General features: G+C 44.6%; 1 protein-coding gene across 2 annotated transcripts in view; it reads left to right on the forward strand.

Annotated features, from left to right (window-relative positions):
- The first annotated feature begins 1,390 nt into the window (after positions 1–1,390).
- Positions 1,391–13,754, forward strand: part of LOC142564380 (uncharacterized) — a 39,918-nt gene continuing 27,554 nt past the window's right edge. Inside the window, exon 1 of one of the 2 annotated variants that reach the window (XM_075675368.1) lies at positions 1,391–2,037. In XM_075675368.1, the coding sequence (XP_075531483.1) occupies positions 1,792–2,037 (246 nt within the window). In that variant the 5' untranslated portion in view covers positions 1,391–1,791. Of the gene's footprint in view, positions 2,038–12,806; positions 13,751–13,754 lie in introns of those variants that run through there. The other variant, XM_075675367.1, reaches the window with a different exon arrangement.

Below are 13,754 nucleotides of genomic sequence, written 5' to 3' on the forward strand. Positions count from 1 at the left end.
TCCCCTAGTGCAGGGTAGCAAACCGGAGGTTTTAAGTCTGGTTAACCTCCCTGCCTTTCTCTCATTTGCATCTCTCTCTCTCTATTTTTATGAAATCAAGATGTATATGTATGTCTACGTGTGCGTGTCTACTTGTCTGTCGAGAAAATTAGCGTGAAGATGCAGTTGCTGACTAGGAGAGCTACTCATTACAACGCGGTAACAAAAGGCTATCGCGATGGCCCGCCTACGACTGCAAAGTGCCGATGCACTCAATTTACCCGGGTCCAATGAATAATCATTACCACGTTCTCTAGCGAAGTGACCTTTTGAGTTCAATTTCGTAGCATGAGAAATTGGCACCTCATCTTGTACGCACCCTTCAACGTGTCCGTGTCAAATATACTAGCGCATCTCGTAAGTATTTCATGCCAGAAACATATCTTCGCCTCCGCCAAGGACAGGGATCATTAAAAAAAGAACACAGTGGTATCATGCAGCACATTAACGCCGGAATGCTACGAAAAACAGTTTATTGCTTTGTTTTTTCAAGCGGCTTCATGGATCATAATTTATATCTATCTGAAGACGAAAATATGAGACTGGGCTGCGACCTTTTCTGAGCGGGGGCTTTGAGCAACAGGCTACTTTGTTTATGTCCACCATAAAGCGCTTATCGGTGCTCACTCCTGTTCTTAGAAGCGACAATCGATTCTTTTTTTTGCCTATATAGCATTTTGCATGCGTTGGATACCGCTTTAAACATTTTTGACTCGCAGCTCATTTTAGAAACAAATTTAGTGATAAAATGCGAATAGCACGAGGCGCCGGCTTCATTTTCTTACTATGAGTGCCACCTCCAGCCATATTGTAAGAAATAAAGCTTCTTAATTATGTATGCGGGTAGACAACCCTTCGGAATATTTGCGTCGAAATCTGTTTTGTTTGATCTAATAACTTACATTCGTGCTCCAAGTCGGAATTCTATGTCGCACGTGTTTTATTTTTCCAACTATTCGCTGAACGGCATCCCCTTCGCAAATTTTTTGTCTTCGGATGAAGTTAAAATGAAAGGAAGCGGCTGACTTTACACAAATTCGAAGTCCGTTAACGTTAACAGCAGACCACGTTAGCTGACGCAAAAAAAAAGTCCGACACCGGATGCACCGTTCCTGGCGACATCAGCTGAGCGTGCGACGACGCGTAACCTGATAGTTGCGAGGAGTTCCGCCGCAACGTCGCAAACAGGCACATCCGTCTATCGTTGCTAGGGTGTTTTCTCTCAACTGATTATGTAGTCTATTACTGCCCCCTCCTCTCTTTCGCTCTCTCCTTTCCTTCTCCAGCAGACAGGGCTCTCTTGTAACAGCGCTTGCTCGCACATGTTCTTTGACATTGAGTGGAAGATAGGTGCCGTTCCCAACGCTTCTGTCCTCTTTGTCAGAGCAACTGATGTCAGCGCTTCAACCCTGATTTTCCCGCATTCCGTGCGTGCATTCATACGAAAATATTCGTTGAGCCTGAACCTGAGGTATGTAAGTGTAGTTGCAAAGGGTGAAAAGAGGCGTACAAGCTGTGGCTTGTGGTGCCCTCACTCGACGTCTACAAGTATACGGTGATGCAGCACTGCGGAGCAGGCGTTTGAAGGTCAGCCGCGGGCACGGTGTGCATGTGGACGTTTTGTGGACTGAGCTCTAAATGTAACTTTCGTGCGTTGACGGACGCGCGCCTGGCGACGGAAAAGGAGGTTGCCAGACACAGTAATCTCTTTTTTTTTAATTCCGACGAATTAGTTGTCTCAGGGCGTTTCCTATGTATCCGTTCAAAATGGTGAAGGATAAACGGACCCCACCATATGTTCAATACGTGCCAGTGAACACCTCTTCCGATACGTTCGAAGATCTCGATCTCGACGAGACGACACCTCAAGGGACCACACCAGCAAAAGTGCATGTTCGTCGGTGGATTCGTTTCAAACTTGTGAAAGTGATTCTGCCAGCCACCTTTCTCACCGTGGCTACTGCGGTGACGGTGATACTCATCTCATCTAATCTGAAGGTGAGAGTTTATCTCATTGTCTTTAGCTGTGAAATTTTTCGGCCTCCAGTTGGTAAATGCTTTAAAACTGCTTTATTTTTTATTCTTAGAGACTTTTCTATTACTCTTGAAGCTTAAGGCGCGGTTATAGAAAGCCGAGACAAACTTCAATAAACACACACAAGGTTCTTGTGTTTCCCTACTACACAAGAACCAAAATCACGTAGAATTGGTACTCGCAGTGGTTCACACTATATATCTTGTTCAATAACATCTATGTGTTATTCACTCTTTGCTTTGATATACGCCGAGCGATGCTCCAACACCACGACAAGGCACAGCGCCGTTACATCCCATTAAAAATATTCTACGTGAGCAGTATCAAACTATTCTTTATGAATTATTCAATGACTATCCCGTTTGAAACCCGTGTATTTTCATATATACCGAGAAATTCTGCTGTTTACGGGAGAAACGTAGCGGCTGCCATCAAAATCCTGGTTAGCAATGCTTAGGCTCTCAATTATTTATAGTCAAGGTAATATATTGAGATCTATCGGAGAGTGGTTATATGACAGACTTTATTCGTGAGGAAAAGCGGGCTAACCAAGGGGCCCGATTTTTACCAATAATATCATAAGAAGCCCACAAACAAAAACACCAAGGACAACATAACGGAAATTACTTGTACTAACTAATTGAAATAAAGAAATCATAAATTAATGTATATGAAAGCGGATGAAAAAACAACTTACCGCCAGTGGTGAACGACCCCACGTCTTCGCATTACGCGTGCGATGCTCTGTGCGATGCTCTGTTGGCTTGTTACGATAACACATTTTTCGTGTAGCATTCATTTCAAAATGGAGCGCAGAAGCAAAGCAATTTGCTTCACATCATAAACCTGCTTCTCCATTTCTTTGCCATTTTTCCAGCACAGACTGATGGATCAATATATCTGCCTAAACCGATGGATTGACGGCTGATGTACGCCTTAGCATTTCCTTAAAGAGAGCGCGCTTGCTGGCATCTGTGGGCCTAGGCCTAGCTTGTGCACACCATACATCTCGTTTTCGGGCTCTACTCAATGATCGTGTGCGGGCGCGTGCATGCGTGTGAGTGCACATACTGAAGCGACGTGCTTCGGAATTATCGTTGCTTTCAAAGCAGTTTGAATGTCTAACGACGTTCTACATATGAAGCGTTTCTATTTTGGATGTCCGCATTAGTAGTGATAACAATAATTTTTCAAGTAAATAAAGAAAATGCTGAACTTTCACTGAAATAGATATCCCGACGCCATCTTTCGACCACGGTGAACAGCAATGAATATTGGTTTATTGCTGCTGTCCTCCACTTTCCCCCAATAACCACCTTCTATACTATGGCTTTGCGCTGTCCATCTTTTCACGCCGAATGCAATAAGACGACACACCACCACATCGTGAAGCAGTAACTAGTCGAGCAAAGATTCCCCTAAGACTCGAAGTAGGAAGGTACAAAAATTTATGAAGCTCGATTCAGTATCATCTCGCCATAGTGGCCGCATTATATTCATGTGTAAAAACAGCATTAGCAATAGCTGAGAAACTGCAGTTTATGTCATATCACGAGAGGACGTGCTAATCCAGGATTCAGTATTTCAAAGGAGCGCTACAGGAAAAGCATAGCCGGTTCTTATTCATTTTGTTCTACTACAAAAACACAGTCGGTAGATGGCAACAGATTTGCGCCGGGCTTCGACGCATCCATTGCCTGCTTATAGATATTTCTTGAGCCAATAGGAGTACTTCTGGGACAGGTTTTCGTCAGTATATAATAGCTGGGATTTCTCGCGCAGTTGTACAACTACTTTAAACCGTATCAACAAAACTATTCATCAACTTTTCAGCAGCTTCCAAGAGTTGCCGCTGCTCAAATGTCGTGTCTCGAGGCTGGCTACTGTATGAGTAGCCAGCCTCGAGACACGGTTCTGCAAAGTAGAACCAATTTGGTTCAATGCTGGAAAAACGTTGGCCCTGATTCTCGTGACGACGGGCTAGCCTTTGACAGTCCCATCAAGCAGACTTATAGCACCTTGCATACAAGTTGTTCTTGAAAAGATGGTCCCCGCCGTGGTTGCTTATAGTGGCTATGGTGTTCAACCGCTGAGGTCGCATTTCGATGGGGACGATATGCGAAAACAGGTTTCTGCGTTGATTTAGGTGCACGTGAAACAGCCCCCCCCCCCCCATGTGTTCCAAATTTCCGGAATCCACCACTACGGCGTGCCTCATAATCAGATCGTTCTTTTGGCACATAAAGCCCTATAATCTAATTTAATTTTTTTAAAGGATGGTGGTGCGGATGTCGAAGCCTATGCTGTCGCGGTGTAAATACTTCGGTGAGCACCGAATCGACAAGCCTGTCGGGTTTTCGCTGCCATGTCATCAGCAGATGCAACACTTACATTGGAACGTATGGGAAAGGAAGCTTTCGTTAAGCGGGTAATCATATACAATAAGTTTGCCCATTGATCATCCCTTCTTCTTTGGCTTGAAGAAAACGCACGCGCGTGTACGTGCTGTCGCACACCCGTTGTGCGCCATGTGAAACACGGGGTGTTCATCTGCAAGAGCTACATGGCATTGGCATGAAAGATGTGTAGATGCGACTGTAGCCTAATGATTAGGGCATGGCCCTGCTGTACTGCGACCGTTGAGCATGTAATTAATCTTCTTTCAAGCATCAGCTATTCGGACATGTGGCAGCAGCACCCAACAGCCACGACCAAGAAGGTCCCAGAAGGATCGTAAAGAAAACTTTAATGCTGCTGCCCTGTCCAGCAGTCTCCCACTTTAAGACGCGTTGTTAGAGCGCAATCTGCTGTTTGCCGTTGCACTAATTAGTTCCCCGTTTTTTTTTCTTTAGACGCTCAGCATGCGCCGTAAAGCTAGCGTTATCACTTTCCCGCTTCCTAACTCGTTCCCACATCATCCGGGCGGGAAACTTATCGCGCTGCATCAGCGAAGCAAAAAATGACTCACACAGCGGCATTGTTGCATCATTTCCCCTTGTGTTTCAGCTTCATTACACACACTGCCTTTGCAGAGAAATGGTGTGGGTGTATGCGCCTCTGAAGCTGCATCATCTACGGATCCATTCACTTGATCCACCATTATCGCTCATCACAATTAGCTATAATGCAGCCGGGTTTGTGCTATTGCCTTAATGAACAACTCGGTGCGTCGCATCATTGCGAAATAAATGCGGAAAGCTGAGTGAATGAATGAATGAAGGAATGAAGTCGATGAGGAACTTTATCGAATGCTTTTTTGTTTTCGAGTGTTTTTAGTGTCCTTGTGAATCAGGGCAATGCCTCCTTTACTAGATAACTGCCGCAACGCTAGTCTTCCCATCGAAGCGGAGGTTCCCTAAGTTCAGGGTAGTCGTGGAGAGACGGCGCTCGCAGCCGACCCACCTCCTGTTGCGGAGGAAGTGACGATTACTAGGCTGGCGCGCGCTCGACTAACCATTTGACGAGAGATTGTGGGTCCTGCCTCCGGGATCGCAACAGACGCCGCTAAAATCTCGGAGGCTGGGCTACGTGATTTAGGTTTGCAGCGGCCACCGCAGCTAGTGCTCGCAGCCGACCCGGGTTACCCCGGGTGGGGGAGAGTAAAGAGGGGAGGGGCAGGAACCAGCTTCTCGGCTCACGCGGCAGGCATCTAGTAGAAGAGGCATTGACCAGGGTTTCTCAACAAACTTTTTCGAAAACTCCATGTTGGGAAGTATTTATTTGTTAGTTCGATAATTGTATGTTTGAAAAGTGCCAAGTGTTCACTTACGCTTCTTGATAAAAGGTCGTTTCAAAGACCAACGAAAAGATAGTTACTTCAGTGTTGATTGCTTTGTAGTTTCCCTTATCATATAGCCTATTCCATTGCTGTGGTGTTTGTTTTATTGCAGGCGAGAAGTTAAAACTAGCATGTATTACTTTACGGTCACTCATTTCTCGGAGGCAAATAATAGATTTAAGGAAGTCAGGATGAGTGGTCAGTACGAGGTCCAGAGTGTTAGCTGTTCCCCTGCGACTCGTGGCAGTTCAGATACAAGTTGGGTTACGTTAAAATTAAGGCGAAGATCAATGAAATCTTTCGGCTCTTCTTGATTAATTATATGGTGAGGTTGATTACTCAAGTCGATATTGGGGGAACTGAAATCCCCAAATACGACGATGACTGCTTTAGTGTGCTTCGAAACTAGGTGGTTTTGGAACTTTCTTAAGGTTGCAGGGAAAGTCAGGATTAGTACGAAGTGGCCTATAACACAAACCAATTAATAGTATCAGTGGTCAAGCCCGCCACATAACCCACATCATTTCCAAATTTGACGCGACAAGGCAAGTGCTCGTTGACTGCGATTAGAACTGTTCCTCCGCGAAAATCTTTGCGATCCAAGCGAATAAGAAAATCGGGTACCTCAAACAGAACCTCCGAGTTAGTGATATCGTTGTGCAACCACGTTTCGGTTAATATAAGTACATTGTTTCGTGACGATATTATAATGTTTGATACGTTATTGTGTTTCGGCAGGAATGTGAATGTTAGTATAGATTACCGATACCCAAATGTTAGCACGAGGAGAAGGCGGTGGATAGAGTGGTGGCCAGCAAGGATGAGTTGATTTTTAAGATATTGCTTTTACAGATTCTGCAGTTTCATCAAAAACGTAATGTTTTAGGCCATTGTGCAATGTTTCAAACCTCAGGGCAAAAGACGTTTACTTTGCCCTGGCAAAAGCGACAACGTGTTTCCGGCAGTTTGGAACACGGCGCGAAAGGTCTTCACCTACGCTACGTTTGAAGTTTTGGCCTTTAGAAAGAAGTGATTCATTAGCTTTGAACGATGCAAACTTAACGATAATCTCGAGTTGCCTGTCCTTAGAGTGTCTTCGGAGCTGAGGTGCGAGTTGAATGCCGTCAGGGCTCATCTGGGTGTCCAGGCGGTGGAGTGGTGTCAAATGACTAAGTAGAAACCATAGAAATGTAGGTAGTTTCGCCGGGATCGATTTTACGCGCCAACAGACAAGTCTCTAGTACGCTAACCAAACAAGTTGTTTCAGTTGCAGTGGTGGGAATCCTCTATAAATCACTGCGCAGTGTAAATATATAGATACACTTTCTTAGTGAGTTTCTAAAGTGCTGAAACGTGTGGTCATATCCGTCATTTCCTGGTCCATTGAGAGCAGTTGATAAACAAACTAGAAATTGGGATCTGATTTCCTCAAGGAACTTTTAAGTCGTGAAAGGTAACCATGAATTGATATCGTTACTAAACAATATTGTTCCTGTAAAAATGCACGATGACCATCTTTCCGTTTATGAAATACATGTAAGCCAGTGAAACAATGAATTCACTCGAAACCATCTGACATGAATTAATAGCGATATCGCCGGGTCTGCATCAGTACGGCTCCTAAATACCTAAATTTACTTATTATTATTACAGAATGTTACACGGCGTACTAAAGTCACACTACTTTATAAAATTCTCAATTCATTTATTTTGTTAACACGCGAAGCATTTACGCGAATTTTATTTTTTTTTATTTATACATACTGCAGCCCGTTAGGGCTATGGCAGGAGTGGGATTACATGCGAAGAAAACTGATTATGACATGGAGAAACAAGAACATAGAAATATAAAGATGTGAAGGAATCAGCAATAGCATTTTAAAAATTGAGAAATGGGTAACAAACGAAATATAAAAATCTGAAGGAACTATACATCAGCAATAGCATTTAAAAATTGAGAAATCGGTAACAAACGAACTTCGGCAGGTAACAAATTCCTCTGTTCAATCATGCGGGGAAAAAAACTGTATTTGAAAGTGTTAGTGCGTGGATGGAGTGGTCTGATATTAGAGGCGTGATAAGCTCTAGTTGAAGTCGGGCAAGCAGGCATTAAAAGGGAGGGATCTGATAGGTGACAAAGAGAGTTCTTATAAGAATAGAAAATCTTCAGAGATTCTATGTGCCGCCGCCTAGAAAGAAACTGGAGGCCTAATTCCGTAAGAGCAGCTGACGGTGAAAAGTCTCGGTCGAATAGACGGTAAACAAAACGAATAGCCTTCCTCTGGACAGACTCAATACAATTGATTTCACATCGTTTATATGGGCTCCATACGGAGGAAGCATATTCTAAAATTGGGCGAATCAGTGTTTTATATGTTACTAATTTAGTGTCCCTCGGAGCAGGAGACAACGTCCGGCGAATGTAACGAAGTTTTTTTTACGCTTTACTACAAATGTAATCTATATGTTTAGACCAAGACAAGGTGAGTGTAAAAATGACGCCTAAATATTTGTATTGAAAAACTCGTGTTAGCGGTACACCGTTGCATATATAATCATAACATACGGGCATGTGTCTGTGAGTAAAAGACATTAGAACAGTTTTATCAAAATTTATGCTCATTTTCCAAGTCGCACACCAGTCACAAAATGAAACAAAGGAATCTTTAAGGCGCTGATGATCAGCGAGTGAGTCAACTGGGCTGTACATAACACAATCATCTGCATAGTGGCGTATTTTAGAAGTAACATGGTCTGGAAGGTCGTTAATGAACAATAATAATAGTAGAGGGCCAAGTACGGATCCCTGTGGGACTCCTGAGGTGACATCGACTACCGACAAATCCGCAGAATCATAGCACACGAATTGGGAACGCAAAGAAAGGAAACTGGAAATCCAAGACACTAACTGAGGGTTATTTAGAATATTATCCCTATTGCAAAAACCAGCGCCACTGGGACCCAGTGCGCCGGATTATGGGCCCAGTGCAGCGCGCTGGACGCTGGGGCGCTGGGAAGGCGCGGCGTACTGGGAGGCACTGGCTACTCGTGCGAAAAACAGCTCTAGCGCGTTAAATATGCGGTGCCTGGACACCGTATATATTTTTTTGAATACAGAAAGCAAGGAAGAGCGCTTTAGTGCAATAAAAAAAAAGAAAAAAAAAACGTAAAAATAAAACCGCTCGGACAAAGATTCGAACTACCGACCTACAGATTCCAAGCCCGGCACTTTACCACTACGCCACGCCAGCAGACGGAACTTCGCGGATAATTTGCCATGTCAAACCCGAGAAGCAGTTTGTTTCGCAGAGCTACGTCTCGTACAGCCATGGTTGATGCGCTATCGCCCAGCAACTAAATCTCACGCCTGTACCAGCAAGAAAAAGTTGCTGTCCGTATTTCGCAGTATGCTTGGAAGTGTCACACCATCGATTTGCACTTTCGATTGCTGTTTTAACTTCGAGAAAAAGTCCTAAATGAACCGCTGACCCGGGATGGTGTATGGCCTGTTACTGCCGATTTCGATAGCCATTTCTTGTTTTTCACGTAAAGGATATGCACCGTTTCCTTAGTGCAGTGATGCCTTTCAGTCAAGACGCCTGGCTAGTCATCAATCTTCGTCAGAGAAGCGCGGGCTAGTGCTGGGAGCCTTCGGCGATAGCACACATACCTGTGTTTATGACGCGTCACATCTGCGGTCATCGCTTCTTATGCTGGCACTGTAGACATGAAAAAAATGTTTATTTAAGAACATCGATGCGAAAGCTGGCATACAGAGTGATTTATCCTTGTTAGATTTCTTGATTCCTGCGCCTAGACACGCCCAGAGGACGGACTCGGCGGATACGCTAGGCCTAAGCTTCGGTGGGGAGCGATCTCGGCGCGGGTAGTTAAAATAGCAATCACAAGTGAAAATCGATGGTGTGGCACTTCCAAGCATACTGCTGAATACGGACAGCAACTTTTTATTTCTGGTACAGGCGTGAGTTTTAGTTGCTGGGCGATAGCGCATCCACTATGGCTGTACGAGACGTAGCTCTGCGAAACAAACTGCTTCTCGGCTTTGACATGGCAAACTATCCGTAAATTTCCGTCTGCTGGCGTGGCGTAGTGGTAAAGTGCCGGTCATGGGATGTGTAGGTGGGTAGTTCGAATCCTTGTCAGAGCGGTTTTATTTTTACGTTTTCTTTTCTTTTTTTTTATTGCACTAAAGCGCTCTTCCTTGCTTTCTGTATTCAAAAAAATATATACGGTGTCCAGGCACCGCATATTTAACGAGCTAGAGCTGTTTTTCGCACGAGTAGCCAGTGGCTCCCAGTACGCCGCGCCTTCCCAGCGCCTTCCCAGCGCCCCAGCGTCCAGCGCGCTGCACTGGGCCCATAATCCGGCGCACTGGGTCCCAGTGGCGCTGGTTTTTGCAATAGGGATGGAGTTTCAAAAGCAATTTAGAATGTAATACAGTGTCAAAAGCTTTGCTAAAGTCAATGAAAATGGTGTCAATCTGTAATGGGAAAGGTCATGAGTGAACTCCGTAAGTTGTGTTACAGTACTAAAACCGCGCCTGAAGCCGTGCTGAAAGCTGTTCAATAGGTTATTATTTTCAAGGAACAGTATTATATGCTTATAGATTATGTGTTCTAGTATTTTACATGAGGTTGCATTTAAAGAAATGGGCCTATAGTTAGATAAGAGCTGCCTGTCACCAGATTTATATAAAGGTAGTACTTTAGCTCTTTTCCAGGAAGAAGGCACAACGCCACTATTAAGGGACTTCTGACATATAATAAACAGATATTTAGATGTCCATTGCGAGAATCGTACTAAAAAGGAATTCGGAATTCCATCAGGGCCGGCTGGCTTTTTAGTATCTAAGTTTAGTGTGAGATTCAAAACACCTTCTAGGCTAATGTTGATATCATCAATTGCATATGAATCGTTAGTTGCAAATGTTGAACGACTGGAATCATCCGAGGCGAATACTGACTGAAAATATGTATTAAACGCTTCTGAAATCTCTAATGGATCGTTAACAACACTGTTGTTGAGTTTAAAAGATGTGGAAGAAGAAGAGCCAGGAGATATGAAAGACCAGAATTTACGGGGGTTAGACTTGAGCAGTTTCGGCAACTGAACATGATAGAATTTCTTTCCGTCTTCCATCGTTTCTATCGTTGACGCCAAAGAGTTGAAGAAAACCATGATTAACAACTTATTTTAACCCTGATACGCTGGTAAAATGGGTTTTGTTCTAATACCACATGGTGGATCCATCGATTCCCAGACAATATAAATCAAATGAAATTGGAACAGTCTTATGTACGGCAGCATTGAAGCAAATTTGTTGCAAATATTTACATTTCAAATGCAGCAGAGTACTAAGAAAAGAGTGCCAGAATAACTTTTGCGTTAGGTACAATGAATCCCCTAGGTAAATATTTGATTATGCCTTAGTTTCGCGTTGTTAACTCAGCCGAACGTAACTGCAAAGGGGCCTGTTGTCGTTAAGTGTGCAAGGCCTAAAAGCTGTCTGTAAAAATGAAAGATTCCGAGGGCCGCCCTGTTTACACATTGCATTTCGCAAAGCAATAGTGTAGCTGATCGGCTGCCTCTGTACAAGCGCAAAAGCCTGTTACAGATTGTGCAGAATACACGGCAGAGAAATATGTGACACAAAATAAAACTAAAAGCGCTGACTTCCGGCAGGAAGTTGTAAACACTACATTAAATTCAGGCTCATAGTTACGCTCACCGCATATTGTCTGCATTGTGAACCTTGCCTTACCACAGCGCTTCCTTCGGTTCGGCCGTTCAGACTAAACATGTCTGAAATAAATAATCAAAAAAACTCGCGACGAACCCATCTAGCGATGGCTGGTGACCTTTGTGCGATTAGCACTTAAGCAATTTAGCGACACAATTTGTTGCTTAAGGCACGTTTTTCTACGATTTATAGTAACACGCGTTGCTGCGGGTATGTGCACCTACACTGTTCTCAGGTATCGGCCAAGGTCGCTATGGACCGCGCTTGCAAAAGTGGCCTAGGGCGTGCGCGCTGAGTTGGCGTAATATGTTCGATAGATAGATAGATAGATAGATAGATAGATAGATAGATAGATAGATAGATAGATAGATAGATAGATAGATAGATAGATAGATAGATAGATAGATAGATAGATAGATAGGCATACTGAAGATTCCTGAAGTAGGCAAACATTTTCTCGCATTACTAATTGTCTTACCAGCTAGCCGCATTAAGCATCATGTCCCATACTCTTAAACTCTAGTTTATTGCTCTCGCTTTCATGTTCTGCAGTTTCGTGCCTGAAATTCTCTTCTAATTGCATTTAAAGAAAAAATATATATTTTTAATGGCTGGATGCAGGTCACAGTTGTTTTTGGCTCCAGTATGAAAACACCTCTATCACTGCTCTCACTTGGCACCGATGGAAGCATATTGCCTATCCGTAAATTTATCTTCTTCCAAAGGAAGCTACGCCCGAACGGCAGTAAAGATAGTTCTGATCTTAATATTGACGATGACGACGATTTTTAAAGCACTAAATAATTTGCTGGAAGCTTTCATTTCTTTTTCTAACTCAAAAAAGAAACTCTACGACACATTTATAGGTTCTCGTCTTCTCTATTCTTCCTCGCTTGACTTGCGTTGATTTACGCTCCCCGCCCCCCTCTCATTTAGTCATGCTAACTCCTCGAAGAATTTTACATAAGGTTGAAAACTTGCAAACGACTCTCCAGAATCGGCCCCCGCAGATTCGTGCGCAAATAAATAGAGCCAACCGGAAAACCAGGTTACATCCTCCGCTGCCGTTCACCGTCATCCGCACTGATTCTCCCGTTCCCGCCAAGCAACCGACGGCGCGACGTGACGCAACTACCGCTTTTGCCACAGTGGGCGCAGACGCCGTCGAGCGGTGGCGGCGGCTCGGCCGGTGTTGCGTTTAGCTCTCGCCGCTGCGATATCACGAAACTCTGCCTGCGCTCTTTACCATACGACTTTCCTTCTCTCCCAACCACCGCGGAATCCGCTCGCGGTGCGAGGCCAGCGAGCCTGCCCCTGCCTACGCCAGGCGCCGCAGCAGCAGCAGCAGCAGCAGCCGCCGCTTGTGCGGGCGGGCGCAGACGCAACAGACGCGTTGTTTTGATCACTCGTCTGCTCTCGTTTCGGGTCGCGCACTGAGCTAAGCCTTGTTTCCGCTCGCATCGCGCGAAGTGTTCCGAAGCTCAACGAACCTCTCTGGACCTGACCGTGTGTGCTGCTTCGTCGCCAGTGATCACGTGTGGCCACATTTCCTACACCGCCAGTACTTCATGCGGAAGCCTCTCGGCGGTTTTGCGCACGAAGTGTCCGCATTCTTGGAAGCGCCATAGTTTCGTATTTCTACCGCATCCGGCCAAGCTGAGTAGGCGTGGTGAAGTTTCGTATTAGCGACTTGTTCAAGTTTTATCCGGTTCTGATCCCGCGTTTTGTGTTTGTACCTTTCTCACAAATAAGACCATCTTTCACTTCCCTACGATACTGCCCATTATCCCGGCATTTTGATTGCAAAATTCATCAACTGACAGAAAAGACCATGGCTACCTCTAAAGAACGGGAGCTTGCACTGGCGACGGACATTCCACCAGTTTACTCAGAACTGCCCCCGCCGTATCCAGACTTGAAGGAAACACCGCCGCCGTATGTTCAGTATGTGCATTCGGGACCATCCGGTAATAGGTTCGGTGGTCTGAACCCTGCGTCATCAGTTGTGCCACCGCAAGGATCACAGCACAAAACACCCCGATTGACGAAAAGAACGATAGTGAAATCTGCCGTGTTCGCTTCTATTTTTCTTGCGTTTGCCGTCGTGGCTATAGTGCTTCTTCTGCGCTTTGTCAAGGTGA

This window comes from Dermacentor variabilis, chromosome 11 (genome assembly GCF_050947875.1).
Source record: "Dermacentor variabilis isolate Ectoservices chromosome 11, ASM5094787v1, whole genome shotgun sequence".
In the NCBI taxonomy this organism is placed as follows: domain Eukaryota; kingdom Metazoa; phylum Arthropoda; class Arachnida; order Ixodida; family Ixodidae; genus Dermacentor; species Dermacentor variabilis.